The sequence below is a fragment of the Herpailurus yagouaroundi genome, unplaced genomic scaffold (assembly GCF_014898765.1).
Source record: "Herpailurus yagouaroundi ecotype Mexico unplaced genomic scaffold, PumYag 100, whole genome shotgun sequence".
Lineage (NCBI taxonomy): Eukaryota > Metazoa > Chordata > Mammalia > Carnivora > Felidae > Herpailurus > Herpailurus yagouaroundi.
Window position 1 is genome coordinate 67,042,177 of NW_024412391.1, and position 23,657 is coordinate 67,065,833.

The 23,657-nt window shown below is 38.2% G+C and overlaps 2 protein-coding genes across 8 annotated transcripts in view; one reads left to right on the forward strand and one right to left on the reverse strand.

The window, feature by feature from the left end:
* Positions 1 to 23,657, forward strand: part of FAM237B (family with sequence similarity 237 member B) — a 174,785-nt gene that overhangs the window by 109,488 nt on the left and 41,640 nt on the right. For all 4 annotated transcript variants that reach the window (XR_005789032.1, XR_005789035.1, XR_005789034.1 and 1 more), the window contains one exon: positions 12,024 to 12,186. The gene's annotated coding sequence lies outside the window, so the exon portion shown is untranslated. The remainder of the gene's footprint in view (positions 1 to 12,023; positions 12,187 to 23,657) is intronic.
* STEAP2 (STEAP2 metalloreductase) lies at positions 1,852 to 22,404 on the reverse strand. Of its 4 annotated transcripts, none has more exons than XM_040471555.1 (6): positions 21,998 to 22,404; positions 18,028 to 18,213; positions 14,886 to 15,410; positions 11,329 to 11,856; positions 8,874 to 9,038; positions 1,852 to 6,922 (listed from the first exon to the last, which is right to left on the reverse strand). In XM_040471555.1, exons 3-6 carry the CDS (start codon positions 15,375 to 15,377, stop codon positions 6,635 to 6,637), a joined length of 1,473 nt encoding a protein of 490 aa, XP_040327489.1. In that variant the 5' UTR covers positions 15,378 to 15,410; positions 18,028 to 18,213; positions 21,998 to 22,404; the 3' UTR covers positions 1,852 to 6,634. The 4 variants fall into 4 exon arrangements, with proteins under 4 accessions (XP_040327489.1, XP_040327490.1, XP_040327488.1 ...); XM_040471556.1 differs by having other exon boundaries at positions 18,028 to 18,216; XM_040471554.1 differs by lacking the exon at positions 18,028 to 18,213.

Genomic DNA, 23,657 nt, shown 5'->3' on the forward strand with positions numbered 1-23,657 from the left:
TCTTTTAAGGACACCAGTTATCCTTGGATTAGGGCCCACCCATATGACCTCATTTTACCTTAAATACCTCTTTAAAGGTCCTATGAATTAATATGAATTTTAGGGGGATTTAATTCATCCCATAACAGATCCCAACATACTTTGGGCTATAATTTGAATTCTTCTAAGAACAAATTAAAGGATAGAATATGCTTACTTAAGGCAATACTGGTATTCTTACCTATAGGACATTGATTATTTCTCACAGAAATGACAAATGACTATTCTGATTTAACAATCACTATACATTTGATCTACATGAATCTGTCCCTGGGAGATGCATCCACTCTCAGAGCTTTCAAGTGATCTGGATTTTGAGCCTGCAGGGCCCTGTGTGCGACTTTGTCAACATCATTTATGTCATGTCGCATTTTCCATTTGAAGAATCCTCTACCAAAGTTAATTTGCCAGCCTAGGTTCCCTAGAGCCTGCCTTAAACAAACAAACAAACAAACAAACATTTACTTGCTGCCACTTTATTAGTGGGCACTCTCTCTGGGAAGCAGGTGAGGAAAAGATAGAAGTTGAGGCAGGCAAATATAGGTGTTACTTGAGATGGCCATAGCTTTGGAACAAATGCAGCAAATTGCTCGGTCTTTTATGATATTTTCATGGAGGCCTTAAGCATTATTATACTATGGAATAGCTAGCTTATCTGCGGGAAAGGAAGGGAGAATTTATCTACCAGCTCCCTCTTGTGCTGCATCTCTTTGGTCAAAGATCACCCCTCAGGGAGAGTTGCCAGATTTAGCAACAAAAAAGTCCCGTGCAATTATAATAGAATTAAATAAAAAATTATTCATTGTTTGTCTGCATTTCAAATTTAACTGCGTATCTTGTATTTTGCCTGGCAACCCTACTCTCAGGACATTAACGCCCATGCATTCCCTGGCAGCTGTCAGGGAAGCCAGAGCTTCCACCGATCCTGCGCACAGGCACCAAGGTTGGTTTCTCCTCAGTACAGCAGTGTGGCGATGGTGGCAGCCAAGAAGCAAGGCAGGAGGTAGAGACAGTGATGGGGAGGGGTGTGGGCAGGAGGATGCAGGCACAGCTGCATGCATGTGGGTGATAAATAACATAATTTTCTCTAAAGATGAGTCAGCATTCATTATCTCATTAGTATCTTCAGGACCATACTGCATTAGACACTGGGAATAGAGCAGTGAATAAGATACAGTTTCTGCTTACAGAATACACCTCAACTATTATGTTGAGTCCTGGTTTAAAGATACTTAACACTAGTGAAATGAAATAATATTTTTTAAATTTTTTTAATGTTTTTATTTATTTTTGAGACAGAGAGAGACACAGCATGAGCAGGGGAGGGGCAGAGAGAGGGAGACACAGAATCCGAAGCAGGCTCCAGGCTCCAAGCTGTCAGCACAGAGCCCGATGTGGGGCTCGAACTCACGGACTGCAAGATCATGGCCTGAGCCGAAGTTGGACGGACGCTCAACCTACTGAGCCACCCAGGCGCCCCTGAAATAATTTTTTTTAAGTTTAAGTAATCTCTACATTCCACGTGGGGGTTGAACCCACAACCCCGAGATCAAGAGTCACACGCTTTTCTGACTGATCACCCAGGTGCCCTGAAATAATTTTTAAAATACCACCTCATTAGATAGATATCTTCCTAAATGACTACTTTGGCAAAAACGAACAAACAAAACCTCCAAAAGCCCAAAACTATTTCATGTATTGCTTTCCAGATGCTTCTAGAAAGAAACAGACAGCCTTCATCAAATACGGGAAGTCTCATTCAGTAAGAAAGAAAAATCCATTTGTATGTAACACTTCAAAAAAGAGGTTAAAACACATTAAATAATACTTTTTATTTAGATGCTCATAAGGCAGATTTATGAGAATGATATAAAAAATGGCATGTAATTTGATAGCGATATTTTGGCTATTACAGAGTTTTAGCAAATAGCTATTACACAGTTATAAAGAAAACAATATTTTCCAAGCAGATACAAAATATCAAATGAAAGATCAAAGGCAAGAAGATGAGTATCATTAATTAACAATGGAAAATCAATTCCAATTTGAATTGCACATTATCCTTGAAAAACTTTTAAAGATAAGAATTATTGCAGTCTAGTTCATTCAGTGTTAAATAGAATCATGACAAAGAACAAAAGACCAGAATGGATTAGTCTGACTTCATATAAAGAAACCCAAATGCACAGTGAGTTAAATACCGGCAGAGGGAGTCAAATAGTGAAGTAGAAGTTGTCAAGATCTTTTTAGTTTCTAATAGGCTTTCCTTAGGGTGTGGCCTTGGTCCTCTTAGACTTTTGCCAGGTCTCCTATTGTATCCACAATTACGGCAGCAAGATGGAGGAATAAGATAAAGAACACGTGCTGCTTTTCTTTGAAGAGACTTCCAGGAAGTCAACCACAGTGCCCCTACATCTCACTGACCAACTCTCAGTCTCATTGTTACACCCAACTGCCAGGGCAGTTGAGTAATGTGATGGACAGCAGCTTTTAAAGAAGTAGGGTAACCAGACATTGGGAGACAACTTCCAGGCCCTGTGTAGGCTGAATGTCTGCAAAGCTATGAAAGACCTTCAAGGAAAATCTTAAGAGAATTAAGATTGAAGTTGACAATTTGAAGTCATAAAAAAGCACCTGTCTTAGTGATTTAATTTAGCCTGTCCAGCCATGGGGAGAGTCCTATATGTATAGTCTGCTCTAATTGTGTATGACTGCATGATAGAAAGCCAGTGATTTGGAAAGTTAAAAAAATGTCGGTATGTTTGTGTGTTAGGCTGAACTAACCAAAATACTGTTTTTGGTATCATATGGACAGAATCTGTGATTATTAGCACTTTATAATTTTCTTGCATTAAAAAAATTAAAGAACCCATTCATTCCTATAAAATCCAATATTCAAAGGTAAGAACAGACTGTGTTTCCACTAAAATCAGTACATGTTCATTTAGAGCAATTACATATACTGAATATCCACCAGAATATTTTTTTTACTCACTTATAAACAATTAAGGGTAGAGCATCTCATTTTCATGATGACACATCACAAATAGAAATGTTAACACTGGATCAAGGCATGAGCACATGTAGCAATGCTTTAGGCAAAAATCCACAAAATAATTTCAACACCACATTTTAGGCTATTTGAATACTTATTTCAAAACAGAGACTCTCTAGGCTGACACAGGTTCAGTGTTTTTAATATTCCTAAAGAAATACTTATGAGTTACATTTATGGTACTTTATTTAAAATATCACATAAGAAACCTTTACATTTCACAAATAAACCTCTATTTGGGGGAAAAACTCTTTGTACAGTATTTATTATGAAATAGTTTAATGGCAAAAGGCAATTAAAAAGAATTAAAATTTTATCATATTATGTAAGAGATAAACAATACAAAAATCAGATATGATATTCTTGAAGCCCTTTTACACAAGTAATTTTCATAATTTGAAAGTATGAATATATCTTAAATTGCTATTATCAAATTAATGTTGAAAGTAAAATTCCTTAATCAAGTCAAGATTATGCTAATTTACAAGAAATTAATCAGATAGTTTAAAACGGAGTTCACTAGCCAATACTGTATGTAGCAGAAAATAATTATCTCATAAATACCTATAAATATAATTTCTTCATACCTTAAAATATTTTAAAATTTAAATAAAAATCTCTATTTGTAGACAATCTGGGCTAAATTTCCATATGTGCTTTGAAAAATATATGTTAGCATGAATATATTCTTATTTAAACATGATTTTAAATATTCTTCATAGAGGAGACATATGAAATCTGCACACAAAAGCTAAGTAGCATGATTCAGCCCGTGATTACTTCCCTGTTAGGAAAAAACTTACTTAGTTTTTTTGCATAGGATTAAGACTGGGTATATTTTCTACATTCTTATAATTTTCTCAGGGGCACTTCTCAAAATACAAACCCCTACTAAAGTTCCTACCACTTTCTCACATCTAGCAAGAGCAGAATTCAGTTCTACTTCTGAGGCCAGAGTAATGATTAAAAAAAAAAAAAGTGATTATGAGAAATAATGATTAAGAAAAAATAATCAGGTAGAAAATGGTAAAATAAAGCAATTAAGAGTCAATTAAATAAATAAATTAAAAGTCAATATTTTTGCAGTATTAGAAAGGTTTTTAAACATTTAGAATTAGAATTAGAATGCATATATTACATTTATTCTAAAACTTCAAAATTATTTCATCTTTGTAGTACTGAAAAAGAAGAATTTATCATTTCAAACAAAAGCTACATACTATATACATTTTCATAAAGTTTGTTTTTTCACATTTTCAAAGGCCCCATTTATCTGTAATAGTGTTATATTATTGGCTACTTAATATACACATGCAACAATATAATTCAATAGTCATATAGCTTTTAAAAATGTCTCATTGTATTTTCACATTAAATGGTGAAAGCAATGGTCTTGACAGAGGGTAACTTGAGGAACAAATTGAAAATATGCTATTAATTTCACTAGTGTGCTACAACAGTGTATGGGTGTTTCCCTTTAAAAGTTATCACCCAAGGTAGTTCCTACTAAAAACTAGCAAGGAAGTGATTATGAAGAGGGAAAAAATAGAATTAAAATTTTAAAAAGGGAGAGCTCAATTAAGAAGTACAAGATACTAAAATTCACCAAGAAGAGAAACCAGAGAATCATGAGTGATTTACCAAATTGACAGGGTGCAGTAGGAGGGAAAGAGCCAATGATGGGAAAGGTAGCCTCCACTAAATAGAATTTTTATTTTGGCAGTTGCATTCAGTAGTACTTCAGTGGGTATAAGTTTAGAAATGTTATAATTTCAGGATATATAATTACACAATGCATATAATTGTATCTTATCTGCAGTTTTCTATTTTAATAAGGAAGGAACAAATGAAAAAAATGTAGGGCATTCTAATCAAAGTTTGAACAAAATGCAATTTTAATGTGGAGTGTCAGCACTGAAAATTTTTATGAATAATTTGTATGATTATATGTCTCTAGAGTAGATATATAATTAACCACTTTTCTTAATATCCTTCATGCTTCCAAACTGCTCCCTCATGAATGGTTGAACAGGCAGGAGGACTTCTCAGGGAGAGAAAAAAGGGATGACCAACTCTTCAGGGACTTTTAAGATTCTGCAGGTCCTTAGCCATTCGTTAAAACTGCTATGGTCCTACCCTGCTGGAGTCCCTCACTGCATAGGGTCATATGGACTGCCATAGGTCTCCAGGGTCAGGTCCCAAGCAAGAGCCTCTTGCAAGGTGAGGAACTGTAGATTATCCCACAATCAATAATAAATTTATGACTGTAATATTTTCATATATTTTTGATACCCACAACACACTGTGAAGAATGTCAGTGCCTTTACTGACAAAAGAGGAAGCATCTAGATTGGCATCATGATGGTAATGAATGCATAAGGATGGAGCAGGGGCCATTAGCCTAGTGGTTAAAACCGTAGCCTCGGAAATATGACTGTCTACATATTAAATGCTGGCTCTGGCTCTTACTAACTGTGTGACCTTGGGCAAATTGCTTTTCTGTCCTTCTGTTTTCTCCTATGTAAAATGAGGATATAACAACCTCTGTCATGGAGTTGTAAATATTAGATGGGACAGTACGAGTAAAGTGCTTAGAACAGTGCCTGGCATATTATAATCCCTCAGTGAACATCAGTAAAATCATATACCAGAGAGAGTGGGGACTGGCTAATGTACAAAAACATAGATCAGCGGACAAACAACCCCTTGTGTATAAACTTAATACCCTCCCTGTCACTAGAAACAACTGTAAGATTCCCTGGATTGGTACTATAGTAGAAAAATCAGTTTTGGAAGCCAAATATCACGGTCTTCTCCCAAATCAACATATTAATATGCAAATGAAACTGCTCTGTAAAAAGATAAGGAATGAAATCTTTCATAAGGTACATATTATCAGTATGTATTTCATGTCTCCTTTGCATTTCAAATACGTCAGATTCAATTTGTTTTTTTTAATTTGTGTTTGTTCACAAAGCACACTGGTTCATACAATTAATTACATTCTTCAAACCCTATCTTATGAGAAAAATATAGGAATGTTACCATTCACCCTTACCTAGATGCTAATGTCACATGTCCTTTCTTAAAGTTAATGTATGATTATGTGTTTCTATTTCTTAAGCTGGATGACAATTAAAACCTTAAGTAAGCTTCAGGAAAAAAAAATGCATCCATTCAATTATATTAACACTTAAAATTCTGCTGGTTTGTAAAGTTTTTTTTAACATTAGGTTATATCTATATTATTCGCCATAAATATTTTTGCCTGATTATGGAATACAGTTTATTAAAATAACAAGAGTGTTATGGTTGTATAAAACAAAACATATAAGTTGACCACAAAAATTCATATTGCCAAAATTGATCTCTGTGAAAATTAATTTCAAGAAAGTTCTGCCACTAATTTGATTGAGATCTTACTGTAAGGATTTCAGCCCATGTCAGTTTGACAATGCACTTGCAAATGAACATAAAGGAAGTCATAAAAATAATGGCATGAGCAGAATTCTATATGGCATCAATGAGCACCATTTATCATCACATTACTGTAACCCTCTCTGGTGAGAGATGAGGAACTGCTCCTCCAATACCTTCTTCCAGAAATTGGCTCTTTTCCCAACCTTTTTTAATTCTCTTTAGCTTTCGGCTTATGCATGGAAGGAGTAAAATGATCTTACCCAGAATTACAACTGAGGGCAAAACAAGAGCAAGAACAAAGTTTGGTGGTGTATAAAACCTGTAGTACTCTTCTTCAAAAGCTCGTTTCCATCCGTAAATTAAAACATGGAAAGTACTTATGAGCAGAGCAACGTATCCAAGCGTAGACTTGGGTAGAGGAGGAAGAAAAAGAAACAAAGTATAAGAAGTTATTCAAACTGATAAATTAACCTATCCAGCTACACCCATGTTTATAGTGTGCTAAAACTATTTTATCTTAAATCATTGAGCTACTCTTTGTTCTCTCCTGAATTAAAGAATTTTAATATCTTCATATATTTCATATATATTTATTTATATATTTGCACATCTTATACAAATAAGACCATACTGCATATAGCTTGATACTGTGATTATTTTATATCAAGAACTTTCTCATGTTAATAAATATGAAAAAATTGACCCTAATGTTATGTAATATCCCACTGAATGGATGTGTTACAATTTACTTGACCATTCCTTTTTTGTTTACTTATTTACTCTATTTCCAACAGATCATTTACTCTGTTTCCAACTTTCCTCAACTATAAGCCCTTCTCTATATCTTGGTTTATTTTCTTATAACTTGTTTCTAATAGTGGGATTGCTGGTGAAAACATCTGGGTTTTCCTTAAGGATACTGATGAAAACTGCCAAACTTCTTTATGAAGGTTATCCACATTTCCACCAGTTGTGTGTATTAAAAAAATATTATGTATGTATGTGTGTGTGTGAATGCTGAAGGGCATTCTCATTCATATACACTCCCCCCCACACCCTGCCTCACATAAATATACTAGTTGAAAGTAAACATGTAAATATTGAACATGAAAAATATTATAGTATTAGTATATAATATGAATAGCATTTCACACATGTGGCTTTATTGACCACATTAAATGAAATTTATATTAACAGTACTTCTGTTAGTTTATAGGTGGAAATCTAAAAGGCCAGCATTCTGGGTTTCCTAAATTATTATGTATGATTGCTTACTTTGACAAAATGGTCTGTGTAACATTACATCAGTATAACGATGTAATGTCTAACTTCACTGGGAAAGGATCAACTAGCAGAAAATTGTCCTGTTTGGCAGTTACTCATCTCTATTTAATGATAATTTGCATCCGTCTAACAACCTTTATCAGAGGGCCTTCTATCTCTTTTCAGATGTGATTAAGCTAACAATGGGAAAAGTTTTCACATTTTCTTGCCTTCAAAAAGGAAAAGTTAATTTAGACAGGGATATGCCCTTAACTTAAATGAGTTCTTTAGATGAATTGAGCAAATAGGCAAAAACAAAACAAAACAAAATTTAGTGTACTACCCAATGACAGTCATCCACATATTGTGCTATAAACCATTTGGATACAACCAGTCCTGACTTTGTGATAATATAGGTAGGGTCTAAGTTTGAATTACATGTTTTAAAAATAGGCAAATTTATTAAGTAACCATTACTGGAGAAGGTGAATTGTTTATTAAAGAACACAGTGCTACTTTGAAAACCCTTTACATGTACTCATATACACATATATACAACTCATATATTAAATACATATACTAACAAGATCCATAAAGCTGGTTGCTTGTCATAACCCAGCAGCCCAGTTACCTAATTTGCCACTGCTTGTGTTTGTGTGTATACACACACCTTTCTTTTACAATATTCGGACTCACCTTCTCCCCAACTTGAATTCAAATTAATGAGATTTTTCTAGAAAGATCAAGGTGGCTCAAAATGTAAAATAATTATTCACTCATTGGTCTAATAACAAACTGACTTTTGGCACTAAACTTGATCTAAGCTTACCCATCCCCACTTTCATTTTTTTTCTTTTTAAAATAACCTTAACCCGTAACATAGTAAGCAGTGCTATCAGAGTCTTCTAGTAGAATCCTGTACTGGTCTTTTACTTACTAAACCCAAATGGTCCTAAGCTGGCTTCCAGCAGTTTTTGTTCCTTGAGCTAGATGTATAAATGCAGCCCCAAAGGCACTCTTTTATAAGAAGCATATTTAAAATTAAACTGTATTTAACACTTAAATTCTATGCCGCCCAATCCCTCAACCCACATACCTGAATAAAACTGAATTCCCTCCAGTTTAAAGCATTGCTCACTGAAGGGATAGAGGTGACTGCCAGGAGGGAGAGTAAGCCAAGGCTCATTATGCCAAAGGAGATATACATTTCAATCCTCCAAACTTCTTCCTCGTTCCAAGAGTTCTCGATATTTGCATGAACCTAATGAGAGCAAATGTGAATTTCTTTTATTTGGCAGAACATTAACTGATTCAGCACAGTTCACTCTTGGCATGAGAATACATCATATATGGATATATTCAAGTTGCATTATTTCAATTTAAGACTATGATGGAGAACCTATTAGTGGATGTTATTGTTCCAGGTGTGGGGAAAAGAGAAGAGGGAGTTAAATAAAAGGAGGACTAAGATTCTCTCTTTCCTTGCATGTGTGTAAGGGGGTGAGTAAATCTACCATCTGCATTATAATTCACCACCATTCCTGGCCTGAAGTCCCAAGACCATGAATGCCAAGTGGTTGGTTCCAAGGTGACATAAAAAACGTACTGGCAGTTACAATTAGTTTTGAGGGACTTCTCCAAGTTGGTTTAAACTCGGTTAAATATTTTGGATACATTCTGGTCTTAGATCAACTCAGAACTCAGGAAGAGAATTTCTAAATTATGCCTCCATCTTCCTCTCTCACATGAAGAATATTTATATGTTAATTTATCTCTTTTTTCTTAACTTCTTTTCTTCAGGAAGCTGAGATTTCCCTATGGATAAAATCATACCGAACGCAAATATTTATTCTCTTGAATTGCCTCATCAATATACTTTTCCAACTATTCAATTGCCTCACTCGGATATAGTACTTTTCCAAATGTCTTTCCCTTACATTGGTAATACATATATAATCAAGTCAGACTTGATTAACTCTGAATAAGTGGTATTCTGCACAGGGATTACTTTTAGAATTGTCTATTTACTTAAAAAAAGGTTTATTTACATGTAAACAATATGATTAGAGTATACATCAAGGGTTGGACTCCTTGGGTTAAAGTTTTGTTTTAAATAAAATCTGTTTATGGATAACAGACTCTAACTTAAAACAGTTTAACTTTGTCCAGTTCCAGTTAACCAAACAAACTTGAAATAAAAAAAGAAAAGCTAGTTCTGAGCATGAGGTCCCTGGAACAATCATACCAACATCCCGAAGAAAGCCACAGAGCTCCTCTGTGGAAAAAGGCTCTTGTTTGATACCTTTTTTGACATCTATACAACAATACAGAACAAGGACATACCTCGGTAGGACATACCTCCAGCTTACAACCTGGATCTACCTGGCCTCCTGGTTCATTCATTCATCCCACAAATACACTTTGGGAGTGCCTTACTATGTGCCAGGCACAGTTCTAGGCATTAGGCATCTATCAGTGAACAAAATGGACAAAGGTCCCTCCCCTCATGAAATAATGTTCTGATAAGAGGAGGCAGACAACAGTAAATATAATCAACAAGGAAAACATAAAGTGTATTAGGAGGTGATAAAAGGGTGTCCAGGCTCAGAGTCCCTGAGGAGGTGAGATCTGAGCAAACAACTTAACAACCAGTCAGGGAGCTGGTGCAGCAGATAGCAAAGCCTTAGCATTCAGTTAGGGGAAGGGGTATTTTTACAGAGACAATGGCTTCAAGAACATCAATTTACCAAATTTTTTTCAAATAACTTTAGGTTGGAATTGTTGAAACAGGCCTAAGTATCTAGTGCTCCAAAGCTGGATCATGATGCCTTGGTTCCTTATAAAACGCAAAAGCTCACATTTGTTTTGGTGCAGTGTCCTTGGCTGTCACAGGTAAATGCTACAGCAGATAACTTCAGTGAAACCCTTTACGTTACATTTGCTCAGTGGGAATTATTGAGGAAAATCATACTTGGCTCCATCATTAAGCTCCTTCCATGAAGCTTTCCCTGAGATTTTCTTGAAGAGCTAAGTGCTATAAAGGTTCACCTGAGTAACTAAAGCTTCACCAAAGTATCTTTTCAGCTTTTTTGATATCAAAAGCCTTACAAATGTATGTCTCCTGATCTTGGCTTCCTATTCTGTTTTGTATTTTCACTAGTTGTAATTTTGTCGCATATGTTTACTGAGAGATGCCTCATTGTTCCATGGAACATGGCCAATCATAAAACATTAACTCATGTTTAATGCTGAAAACGATCACTGCAATCATAACATCAAAAAAAAAAAAATGGAAGAATTGAATCCTTTATTTCTGTTCTTACTCTTCAAAGAAAGGTATAGTAGCAATTTTTATCCTAAATGATTTTGGATCAGCCACGTAATTCTTAAACAGAAACACTGTGTGAAGAATAATTCTTCCCCTCCCTAAATATACCACAATTTCTATTACAAGATGTGTAAAAGCTCACACTGCTTTAAATCTTACATTTTACAGATATACTGATAAGGTATTTTACTAGTATCCAGTAAATAACAAGCACATTCCATACCTGCTGATAAGCCATGTTGAGAAACAAGTATCTCTCTGACCTTCTCATTGGTAAGCAGAGGCTGTAGGCAACATGGACCGAAGCGAAGAAAAAACTTAGTAATCCAAGCTGTTTTCTACACTGTAACCAGGTCTCCAACCAAGGTGGAAATTTCCTATATTTGGTGCCGTAATAAAGCTGATACGCAGCTGCCAGGAGACCTGCTAGGTATACCAGGGACAGCAAAGTAATGGCAACTATGGGCAAGGTTTTATTCACAATCTCAATAGGAATCTTGTAAAAGTCACTCTGCTGGTTTCTAGCATATGGGTGTATCACATCTCTGACAAAGGAATAAAGAAAGAAAAACGTGGCTAGACTTATGGCTACCACCACTGGCCCTCTCCAGAGAGTAAATAGTCGCAGGGGTAAATTTTCAATCTCCCTGGCTGATGATAATGATCCCAAGTCAACAGGAATGAAATTCAGCTGACGGGCAAGTTCAATAACCTGTTGTCGAGCTTGAATATTGTTGCTGCATATATAGACCTGCGGCAAAAACAAAAGACTCATCATTACTATTGTTTGTAAAAATGGTGACAGTGACGATCACATGCTCCACTTCACCCATGGAACGTCATTTGTGACGACCTTGAGGGATGCAAAAAGTTAAGGAGGTAAAGCATTTATTAACATATTTGTCTATTTATTAATAGGTTAAAACTGTCATAGAAACAACAAAGTCCTTGCTACCTGTGATGACCTGAAAATAAAATGCAGAACAATCCTGCTAGAGCCTGGGATTGGGAAGTCCTCACGGGAAGAAAGCCAGGAGGAAAGAAAGGTTTCTAGACCACGTGTTTCGGCAGCAGTGGCACGGTAAGGTTGAGGTGGAGTTTGGGCTGCTGGCCCTCTCCTGCCCACTCCAGCTCTCACTCTCACAGGTATCATGGTGGGGTTGGCTTCCTGGACTTTCGAGGACAATATTCAGTTCTAGGACTGTAGTGATTCTGTCTAGTAGAGGGATTACAAGTACTGTCCTTTATAGATATTCAGCAAGAGAGAAGATGGGCATGAACTCTGGGTGGTTGAATTTGCAATTAAAATCTCTAACTTATGTCACAATGACGTACTATTTATAAAATTTATCTTTGGTTTAGAAACTGATTGACCAAGTATCTGAAGAACCATGAATCTCAAGTTATTATTATTATTATATTATTTCACTGGTCAGAATATGAAATTCTTTCATCTATAAATAGTGATACTATACCTATATGGGGGAAAAATGGTATTATAAGGTTTAGTTAATTTAAATAGTAAAGCAACTGCCATTTTCCAACACTAAGATGTTACCTCTGTATAATATAATGACATGATGGGTGGGGGGTGAAGGTGGACTTTCAAACTACACAAACCTCTTAGATAAATTACTGTAATTGAGAATTCAACAAGTATTTGTGAATTGTCACCAATTCACTGCTGAAGTGAGCCAGTATAACTTACGGGGAGGTCATCTTACTCAGGGCTAGAAAAATATTGCTATAAAATCTCTGGGTAATGTTTGGGGAAAACAAATTCCTAAATATATCCCTGAAGATGTTTATATAAGGTCTCTGGAACAGACCACACTAAAATATTTGCATGCTAAAATTTGCATTATGCTAATAATGTAGAGCTCTTCCAATTATTAATTCTACTTAACATTAACCAGAGGAGTAACAGACTCTATACTATTATACAAATGTTCACAAATTTCTAAAATGGAGTGGGGAAGAATACATATTCCAAAGAAATAAGGAAAAGCATTCTAAGGTAATTTATGACAGTTTTGACAATGGTGACTTTTTTTTTTTTTTTTACTTCTTGTTAAAAAACCCTAAAGTAATAAAATTTAATTATAGATATAACCTATAAACTATAACATTTATTTAAATTTAAATAAATTTAAAATTTATTTAATTTATAAACCTAAACATATAAATCCAACTTTTGTATTAAAGGCAGAGGGCCAAGAAATACAAACAAAACTATTTCTGTAACTCACTTTAAATTTAATTATTTGTTCCACAGTTGTTGTTAATGAATTAAAATTATCAAGGGGTGCCTGGGTGGCTCAGTTGGTTAAACATCCGACTCTTGATTTCAGCTCAGGTCATGATCTCACAGTTCATGAATTCAAGCCCCACACTGGGCTCTGTGCTGACAGAGCCTCTCTGCTCTTCCTCTCTCTCTGCTCCTCCCCTGCTTGCTCTCTCTGTCTCTCTCTCAAAATAAATGAATAAATAACAATTATCACAATTATGGGCAAAGGATTAAATTTAGGTTTAAATTTAAACAAATTTAAATTTGGTATGTATCCATTCCTAAACTTTGATAGATATACAAAAGAAAAAAGGATTTAGAAATGACCTTTGGAAAGCTGGAAAGTATATAATCTTTTCCAACTCTTCCAAATCAAAGACCTGAAAGTGAATGGTTATCATGACTGGATATGCATGCAGTGGTATAATGCTTGAATTTATTTCTTAAGGCATTTAATCTAAGGCATAAACTGTCTTTATCGACAAAAATAATAAAAGTCTTTTACCACCATGCTTAACTATGATGCATGACTACACCTTTAAAAGATTTTTAAGGTGCACTATTTTACACGTTTACTTCTAAAGGTTCTCATTAGGCATTGATGGCATTGATGGAGCATTGATGGAGCTCCCCATCTGCTTTATTCTCAAGTTGAACTAGATAGAACCCATATACTAAAAAAGAACCTAAGAAATCCAGCCTGCCTCTCCACACAGATTAAAATTTACACTTTAAATAAAATGGGCTGCACTATTTTAAATTCTATGAAGAATCTATGTAAAGTAAAAAGGTACTACTAAAGAATTCTTCTTGAGGATCCTACTAAATAGTGTTTCATATGCAGATGGAATACTGTTATCAAACAGCTGCCGGGAAGAAGGGAGGAAGAAAGTTTGGGAGATAGAGGAAGAAAAAAGATATGTTTGTTATTGTTTCTGTTTTTGTGGAAGCCAGGAGAGACTCAAGGCAATGTGGCCCATTATTCATCAGCCAACTTTGCCTTTCCCTGAATTAGCTGGTGACAGGAAAAGTCAAGTGACAGGAAAATCCAAATAATTTTCTTAGCTTTCCACATTATTTTATAGGGGTAGAAATGTACCCTCAAGGTCAGGACACGATTTTTCAGATGCTCCTATACAGTTTTCAAAATGATAATCCTTGGAGAGTCAGAATTTGCTTTTTAGAAGTATGACTTTTTTTTCACCACTTAAATTAGGGATTAGGAGGTACAAACTTCTAGTTACAGAATAAGTAAGTCATGGAGATGAAAGTAGAGATAGGGAACATAGTCGATAGTATTGTACTAATGTGTGGTGACAGATGGTGACTGCACTTCTCGTGGTGAGCACTGAGTAATGTACTGAATTGTCAGATCACCATGTTGTACACCTGAAACTAACAGAACACTGTATGTCAACAACTATACTTCAATAATTAAAACAAAGAAAAGAAAATTTAAAAACAAATTTAAAAAAAACACAAAAAACACATACCTGCCGGCTGGCATCCTTAGGTCCTAACTGAAGTGCCCAAGCTGAGACAACATTAAAGCCTTTGACAATCAGGGAATCTGGGAATAATGAAGCCAAATATTCAGCGTTGGATTCTGGATATTGGTTTATCCTCATGTTATTGCTCACATCAATCAGGATTTTACCCACAAGCAGATGTCTCAGGTCCCACAGGGAGGTGTAATGTTCTCTATGTATAGCAATAAATATTATATTTGTTTTTGTCAGAGCATCTTCATGATGAGTGACATCTACCACATGAGGAAAAAATTCGGAAGCAAACTTAGGATTTCTACTTCCTATAACCACATGATAGCCACATCTAATAAGTCGAATCGTCAGCGATTTGGCAAAATCCCCACTTCCAATGACACCCACGGTGACCTTCCTTGCATCTTTGATACCATTGATGCCATTAGGCAAAAAAGTTTCGCTAAGATTCTTAGGGCTTCCCATCATAGAGATCGATTCCATGATAGAGGCTCTTTCAAGATCACCAGAGATATCCTAGGGGAGAGAAAATAAAATCTTCATCAATTACTTATGACCAAACATTCAAACACTTCTAGACATTAAAATACTACCTCTCATTTCTAGAGGTGAAATATTTTGGCAAGGTGTATAAAACCTAGAACCCAGCAAGACACAATTTGTAAGCTAAAAAAGGATGTCAAAGTAGAAAAATGAACTGTCACAAAGTTGATATGCTAAAGTGTGGCTTCTAAATTTTTAATGGACACATGAATCACCCAAGAATCTTATTAAAATGCAGATTCTGACTCAGTAGGTCTGGAGTGAGGCCCAAGATTCTCCATTTCTAACAAGGTGATGCTGATGCTGCTGGTCTGCTGACCCCTCGTTGAGCAGCAAGACACCATGGCACAAAAGGAACCAGACTGAAGTTTTCACCTAGAAACATGGTTCTAACAAGTCTGATTCCCCAGTTTGGCAACAGATCAGAGGGAACCAATCAGAAATGCCACTAGAGGTAAGGGGACCGTGCTGGCATGTGACAGCTCACATGACAACAGAAGACAAAAAAGCCACAAAAAACAAAAAACTATTTAAACTAAAACTGGCTAGACTCATTTAGGATGGAGTCAATCAATGATCCTATACACCTCCACAGCTAATGAGTGACTTTATTCTTAAATGAGATAAATCAGCTAATAAAAAATGAACCCCTGCATTTAAATAAGAGTTAAAGAAAAACAGGCTTTAAAATATAACAAAGGATTCCACTGACTTCTGTCATTCACCCTATATCCTATACTTTACTCAGAAAGACAGCTTTCCGATGAAAACGGGGTTAGTAATGTGTTTATGGCCTTAAATTACACAATACTTATGAAATCTTTTTCTTCCCCTTTTATTTGTTGGCTTCACAGAATAGGATGCCGTTTATTTTCCCTGAAAAAATTTATCAAATTCTTTTTTACTTAAGTGAGTAACATAATGACTTGCTCAAGAAGACACATCAGATGGCCATGAATCAGTGTCACTGCTGGATCTGAACAAAAAACACTCTTCCACTCCATCCCCATTGCGCAATGTCTTTTATGCTTACAGCAGATGTAAGCACCACAGAGGATTTAATGGATTTTACAGGAACAGGTAGAATGCTTCAAAAAACATGTTTTTGGGGTTTTAATTAAATGACATTTGAAATGTAGAAGAAAGCCAGAAAAACTCAATTTCTTACCCTAGAAATGGATCACAATGACTCAAAAAACCTGTAAGTTAATCTTCAGAAAAACAATAATAATATTGCCTAATACTCACATAACACATTCTATCTGCCAACTGTGCTTTTTTTTATTCACTGACCGAACCCTGCAACCACTCTGTGAGACAGGTGCTAATGTTGCCATGCCCACTGTGAACAGGAGGCACCAGACATGCAGTAGATGACTAATTTGTCCAAGGTGAAAGGTGAGAAAGTCAGGGAGCCACGATTAGAACCCATGCAGTCCAGCTAAGGCATGTTGTCACTTTGGTGCATGTCAAGAATTTAAGAGCGGGCTTTTTCTTTGAGTGGGGGGTGACATGGAACAGTTAGTTATGGTTGTGCTCAACCACAGAGTAGTATATTCTCCTTCTCTGGCCGTGGTTTGCTCCTCAGCATTAGCTAGTGATCTTAATGTCTAACTCAGATCCTGGGAAGGGAGAAAACTCCCTATTTTTGAATCTATTACACGTTTCCTTTCACACTTTTCAAGATAGAAGGGGGTGGTAATTATCTGCTTCCCATACACTCAGAAGGCCAGGCAGAGGTCAGAGGCACCAGAGTAATACAAAACATCAACGTCCTCTTGGAGAAATCATGGGCTATCTTGGGAATCGAGAGCAGTTAAAAAAAAAAACAGATATAATTAAATCAATGGTCATTTCATTCAACAATGCAAGGTGAACTGGCCAACTTGACCCTAATCGTATATGTTACCTAAGGGGGAAAGAGTTATTAGACTCACACATAGGAACCCAAGTGTCCTGTTTCCCAGTCCTGAGTTCTTCTGAGTAGAGATTGTGGCATCTCCTAAATATGAAAACTGCCCCACTGGCGTGACCTGAGGTTTGCTGACTCTGCTTGGTGCTATGGGAGTAGTAGGGGATCCCAGCACTTGAGTAAATGAAGATGCAGAATTCCAATCTCAGAGCTGCTTCTTCCCACAAGGGAGAATGGCCTCCTAAAGCAGTGGTTCTCAGCTCTTGCTGCACACTGACATGACCTGAGGAGCTTTCAAACCCAGCGATACCCAGTCACCTTCACCACTCCACCCATTTTTGTTTAACTGGTCTGCAGTCCAGCTTGGGCATCAGGATTTGTTTGTTTCTTTGTTTCTGGAGATCATCAAGTGTTTTAATTAAATGCAGCCACGCTCGAAAACAACACTACTAAAAGATTTAGGATTGAAACTAATACTTAAATTTGGTATTTAGAAAGAACAAATGTGGCTTTTTGATCCTCAATTATGCTCGTTTTTACACTGTTGTTCGTAATAATGAAAAGTAACACTAGCAAGAGAGTAACGGTTGCCCTCTGGAGCAGAGGAAGCTGAGGAAATGCACGCTGTCCTTTCCCCTCGCCTTCTTGGGCAGGAGCAGAATCAGAAGGTCCACTCACTATTTTGCAATTCCCCTTTTTCCACTTTCTGGAAAGGGCAGTACTGCTCTTTAAACTGTGTCATCCCACTGCCCGGCATACTTTGTTCCTGTTGTTTCATCACATTCAACATTCGGAATGGTCAGTGATGGTATCTTTTCTTTCTGTCTGCAAAGGGACTCCTCAACTCTCCAGGCATCAGGGGTTCTACTGATTGGAGCAAATGGGAGTTACTGACTTGCTCTGGAATAATGTCTATCAAACTTTAATGTGAATATGATCACCTGAGATCTTGTTAAAATGCACTAGGTCTGGTGTGAGGCTCAAGATTCTGTGTTTCTCCCAAGCTCCTGGGTGATGGCCCTGGTCCTTGTAGTTCATGGGCTATAATTTGATTAGCAAGGTCCTGGAGTCTCTCTACCTTCTCAGATCAAAGAATTGAGAAGACTATGTCATTTATGGAAAGTTTTGTTTGTGTGGTGTTGAGGAGAAAAGACAGGCTGAGGCCTCCGAAATCACCTTGTTTCCTGAGTCTCAGTTTCCTTTGTTAAATGGAAAACAATGAGGTTGTACTTGACTCCTGCAGTCCAATACTAAAATCCTTTTGTCTCCAAGTCTTAAGGCTATATAATAATAGTTATATCACTACTTTATATTTCACACTGTGACACTTCAACTTTATGAGCTAGATTTAAGTGTGATGTAAGTAGCACATGGGTGGGTTCCTTGAAATTTCAAGGTCACAGTTTTTCTTGAATGGCCATTCAACTTGCTGTTTGCATTTAATACTTGAAGTGTATTTACCATCAAGGTAAAAGAATTGGATTATACTCAGCTATGTGGCCTCCCTCCTAAGATTTTGTTTAGAAGAGTTTCCTTGACATTCCTCTGGCTGAATGGCAGCTGTTATGCTACATAAATAGAACCTAATTTGTTTCACATATAAACATCTAGGGCATTCATTATTGATGACAGTAACTCTGAAAAGGTTGACCTCAGATATCTTGATAACATTCACAACCTGATGATTTAGATATGCTACCAAGAAAATGTAATCCCCCAGGGCCATGATGTAGGTGTATTTTTGACTTTGCAAGGCCACATCTGAAACTTTCTTCTCTCCTGCAAACACTCGGCTCCACTGAGGCTCGTGGCACCTCATAAAACTTTCTTATAAGCACTGCTTTTATCTACTGACTTCTAGCTTATTCTTTATCACTAGTGCCTTTGGCCCCCAATACATACACAGTCTTCCTCTCTACACCAACAGTGGTCATCCTTCTCCAGTATGTCATCTTTCAAATGGATAAACCATTCAACCTCATGGCCTCTTGTTTCTGTCACTTATTCATCAAAAATAATGAATCTCTGCCTCTACCCCACTCAGTCACTCATTTTCTGAGCCTTCCAAAAATCCTAGTCAAATATTCAAAGTGATAATTCTAGACAGCAGAAGAAATCTGATGCATTGACCCACTGTTTTATCACTCTCCTTCGACCTCCTCCTGGTTTCTCTTTACCCATCCTAAATTCCAAAGGATATAATTATTGTCACTTGCTTAAAAAGATTAACTCTTGTTAAGGACTAAATGTTTGTATCCCTCCCCGCCCAAATTCTTATGTTGAAATGCTAACAATGGGAAGGTATCAGATGGTCTGGATTTTATAAGGTGATTAGGTCATGAGGGTAGAACCCTCTTGAATGGAATTAATGCCCTTATAAAATAGACCTCAGAAAACTCTTTCTCTCCTTCTGCCATATGAGGACAACAAGATGATAGTCCGTGAACCAGGAAGTGGTACCTGAATCTGTTCTGTAAATAAGAATGCAATAAATATTCTTGGGGCACCTGGGTGGCTCAGTCAGTTAAGCATCTGGCTCTTGATCTCAGCTCAGGTCTTGGTCTCAGGGTCATAGGTTCAAGCCCTGTGTTGGGCTCCATGCTGGGCATGGAGACCACTTAAAAAAAAAAAAAAAAAGAATGCAATAAATAATCTTGTTGAATGTATCAAAAAAAAAAAAAAATGTGAGGTCCAGGGGCACCTGGGTGGCTCAGTCGGTTAAGTGTCTGACTTCAGCTCAGGTCATGATCTCGCGGTCCGTGAGTTCGAGCCCTGCGTCAGGCTCTGTGCTGACAGCTCAAAGCCTGGAACCTGCTTCAGATTCTGTGTCTCCCTCTCTCTCTGCCCCTCCCCCACTCACAGTCTGTCTCTGTCTCTCAAAAATGAATAAACGTTAAAAAAAAAAAAAACGTGAGGACCTTAAGAGATGTAAAAAGTCTATAGGTAAGATCCCTCTCTTTTTTTTTTTTTTTAATTTTTTTTAACGTTATTTATTTTTGAGACAGAGAGAGACAGAGCATGAACAGGGGAGGAGCAGAGAGAGAGGGAGACACAGAATCTGAAACAGGCTCCAGGCTCTGAGCTGTCAGCACAGAGCCGGACGTGGGACTTGAACTCACGGACCGCGAGATCATGATAAGATCCCTCTCTTTGCTGATCAAGACATGGTAGCCCCAAGTGGGTAAGTGATATGCCAGTGTCATGGTCACTGGCTGAGCACAGAAAAAACATCCTGATGTTGATTGTCCTGATTGTGTCCTTTATTGAAACCTCAGTCCTAGTCTTTCAAACTGGTGTACCCTCTTTCTCACCTTTCTTATTATCCTTTGTTTAAAAATGTAGTTGCCTTCGTCTGTGCTTTTTCAGTATTAAAATATAATTATGCTCATTCATTACAAGTATTATTTTCCATGTCTCCAGTAAAATAAAAAGTGACTTGAATACAGTTTTTCGTTCCCTTTTTGCACAATTAGCTCAATTTATCATTGTTTATAAAAGTGTCTCAACCTCTTACCCCCTCTGAAAGACTGACTAGCTAAGAAAAAGAAATTGCAAACCATTTCTAAATACCCTGCAAAATATCTAGGATGGGTATTTTTCTTCTGTAAATAGCTTTTAATCTATGAAACAACAGAGGGGGAAATGCTGAGTAAAACAAAACAAAACAAAACAAAAAACACTTCCTGAAAGAAAAAATAAATACAGCAGATCAGCACAACAAAGAAATAATAAAGGTGGTGAGAGTGTTGTGTGGGGGTGGAGTTGCGTGAGATGGGGTGGAGGAGGTGGTTTGGAGAGAATTTTCAGGGTTCCCAGTAGTGGAGCTGCTACCAGGACTCAATCTAATCAGTCTTGAGGGTGGGGGAAGAGGCAGGAGTTCAAATTCAAATTCTGCTTCTCCCAATTTCACCCGCAGTGATGAGTGATAATAAGCATGGCTCGGAATAAGTTTTTCCATCTAAAAAATGAACTGCCTGAGGAGTAAAAACTGACACCAATCCTTCTCCAAGGGGTGGGGAAGATAATAAATGGAAATCTCTGGACAAAATTCTCTTTATCTCTCTGCTCTATTTTAAGAGCAAGATTTTTAGGGCATAATTTTCAACAAGTTTTGGCTGAGGCTGAACACAAGGCTGAAAGACGATTTAGGACACTCAAAGAAGCAGCCAATTACCTCCTAACACATAATGGCCTAAACACCCCACGGATGCATAATTGGCTAATAAACAGAATGACTACTAGAAATACTTTTTCGCAAAGCAGCGCCGCGTGATACTCAGTGCGATGCGCTACATGAACCCAAAGTGGTAGGTAGACGATCAGGAAGGCTAAGGTAACCTGCCCGTCCTTTCCCTTTGGGGCACATCCTACCTGGGACGATGTCTCTCCTGGCCTTTCTCCTGGGCCCAACCTCAGGACTTTCTGGGAGCTCGTGGAAGACCAAGAGGAGTAGAGGGCGGAATAGGTGGAACAGACACCCTTCTCCACCCTTCCCACTCCTGACCTCGAGATGCCAAGAGATCAGGACTGACGCCCGCAGAGGGCGCGGAATCCGGGGAGGACGGACGCAGCGCGTGGCGCCGACTGCATCTTGACCCTCAACGCCGCCGCCACCACCTGGTCTCGCGCTCCTATCCGACCCGCTCACCTCTGCGCCTCCCGCGCCGGGCAGGGACGAGCCTGGCAGCTCTGCGGACAAGGCGCCGACACCCCAGGGGCTCGTCCGCGCTCTAGGGCCTAGGGACCGCGCCTCCGACCGGCGGCTGCAGGGTGGCTGCCGCGGCAGTCGCGCTCCGGCGGCTTCCCCGCCTCCCCGAGCTGGATCGCGTATTGCCGGAGAGGAGGAGGACGAGGGAGGCGCGCAGAGGCCGGCCTCGCAGTGACGCGCCGCTAGGGGCTGCGCGCGGGGAGGGCGCTGAGCGGGCCGGGAACGCGAACTGGAGGGCCCAGCGGGCGGAGGTGTGGAGCCGTGCGGCGTCTGGAGGAGTCGGGGAGCTCGGCGGGGTCAGGAGAGGGCGCGGAGAGAGCTGGGGAGGACGGAGAGAGAGCGCCGACCCAGGCAAGCAGTGCCGCGGGGAGCCCGGCTGCCTCGCTCCAGCTTTGAGTATCCCCTGGACTGGGAGCTGCTGAGTATCTGCCTCGCCTGCGGCCCCCACCCTGCCCTCAGTCTCCGCAAGGCTCCCCCTCGATTCCTTTAGAAAAAGCTCTAGAAAAATCAAGCCCACTTTTCTACTCCACTGCTTTTGTGCTGCGTAGTCTCCTTTCCACTCTAGACTTTGCTTTTTATTACGCCGTGCACCACCCCCTCCCCGTTCCGTCTTCCATACTCTCAGTTCCTGACAAGTCTCCAAGAAACCGCTTTATTTCCTCTGCGTGTTCCTTCCCTCACCTTTACCCACCCAAACCGTCTTTTGTCTGGATTGTGTCCTTGTAATAAAATGTTTAGAAATGCCCTTTCATGAACCATATTTAAAAACTCCCTCAGATAGAAGGATCCTCACAGCCTGCGGAATGCAGATTAGTCTGTTGACTTTGACCTTTACTGTAGCTGGTGCCGAGCTAGCTGTGGAGTTGGGGAACAGAGGGGTTAGACAGGGAGTCAGGAGAACTGTGTTCCTAGGAAAGCCACTTAACTCTTGGGGCCTCAATGGCCTTGAATGCCCAGGGAATCTCTGAGCTGTAAGGACTCTTTTGGCTTTGGGATTCTGTAAATTTTCTCCCTGCAGATTACCTAGTCAGGACTCCTTTATCTTTTGCAAGAGATCTTTATTTTCACAATTAAAATCAATTTGGGAAAATTCTCAAATTTGGGTAACTTTTTTTTCATACGTTAATTCTCATTTCAGCAAATTAAGTTTAAAAATGATCTCTCCTGGTGGTTTATTAACCGGAGGTGGGGGGGAACCGAGAAGGGGGTCTCTGATCGATCATTGGACAACTGCACTTTCCCCTCTGTAGTCCATTCACAGATTAACCTTTGCAAATGCTGGTTTGGAAATACATTCTTTGTTTGACTTGACATTTGCCCCGTCCCCTACCGCCAAATATTATTAAGGTTTAAAGTTTAGGCATAAGCTAAGCTTTTAGTGATGTTGGGGTATTGACAGCTGGTGAAATTCTTTCCATTTTGGTAACTGGAAAAAAAATAGTTAAATTTTATACCAATTTTTATTATTTTGCTTCAATTGTACTCTCAATGAAATTAGCATTTTTTAGCACTCTGGAGGACAAGGGGAGGAAATTCATGAATCTTAGTTGTTAATGAAAAGCATGCAGCTTCCTCATGTGTTTTTTTAGAAAAAAAATAG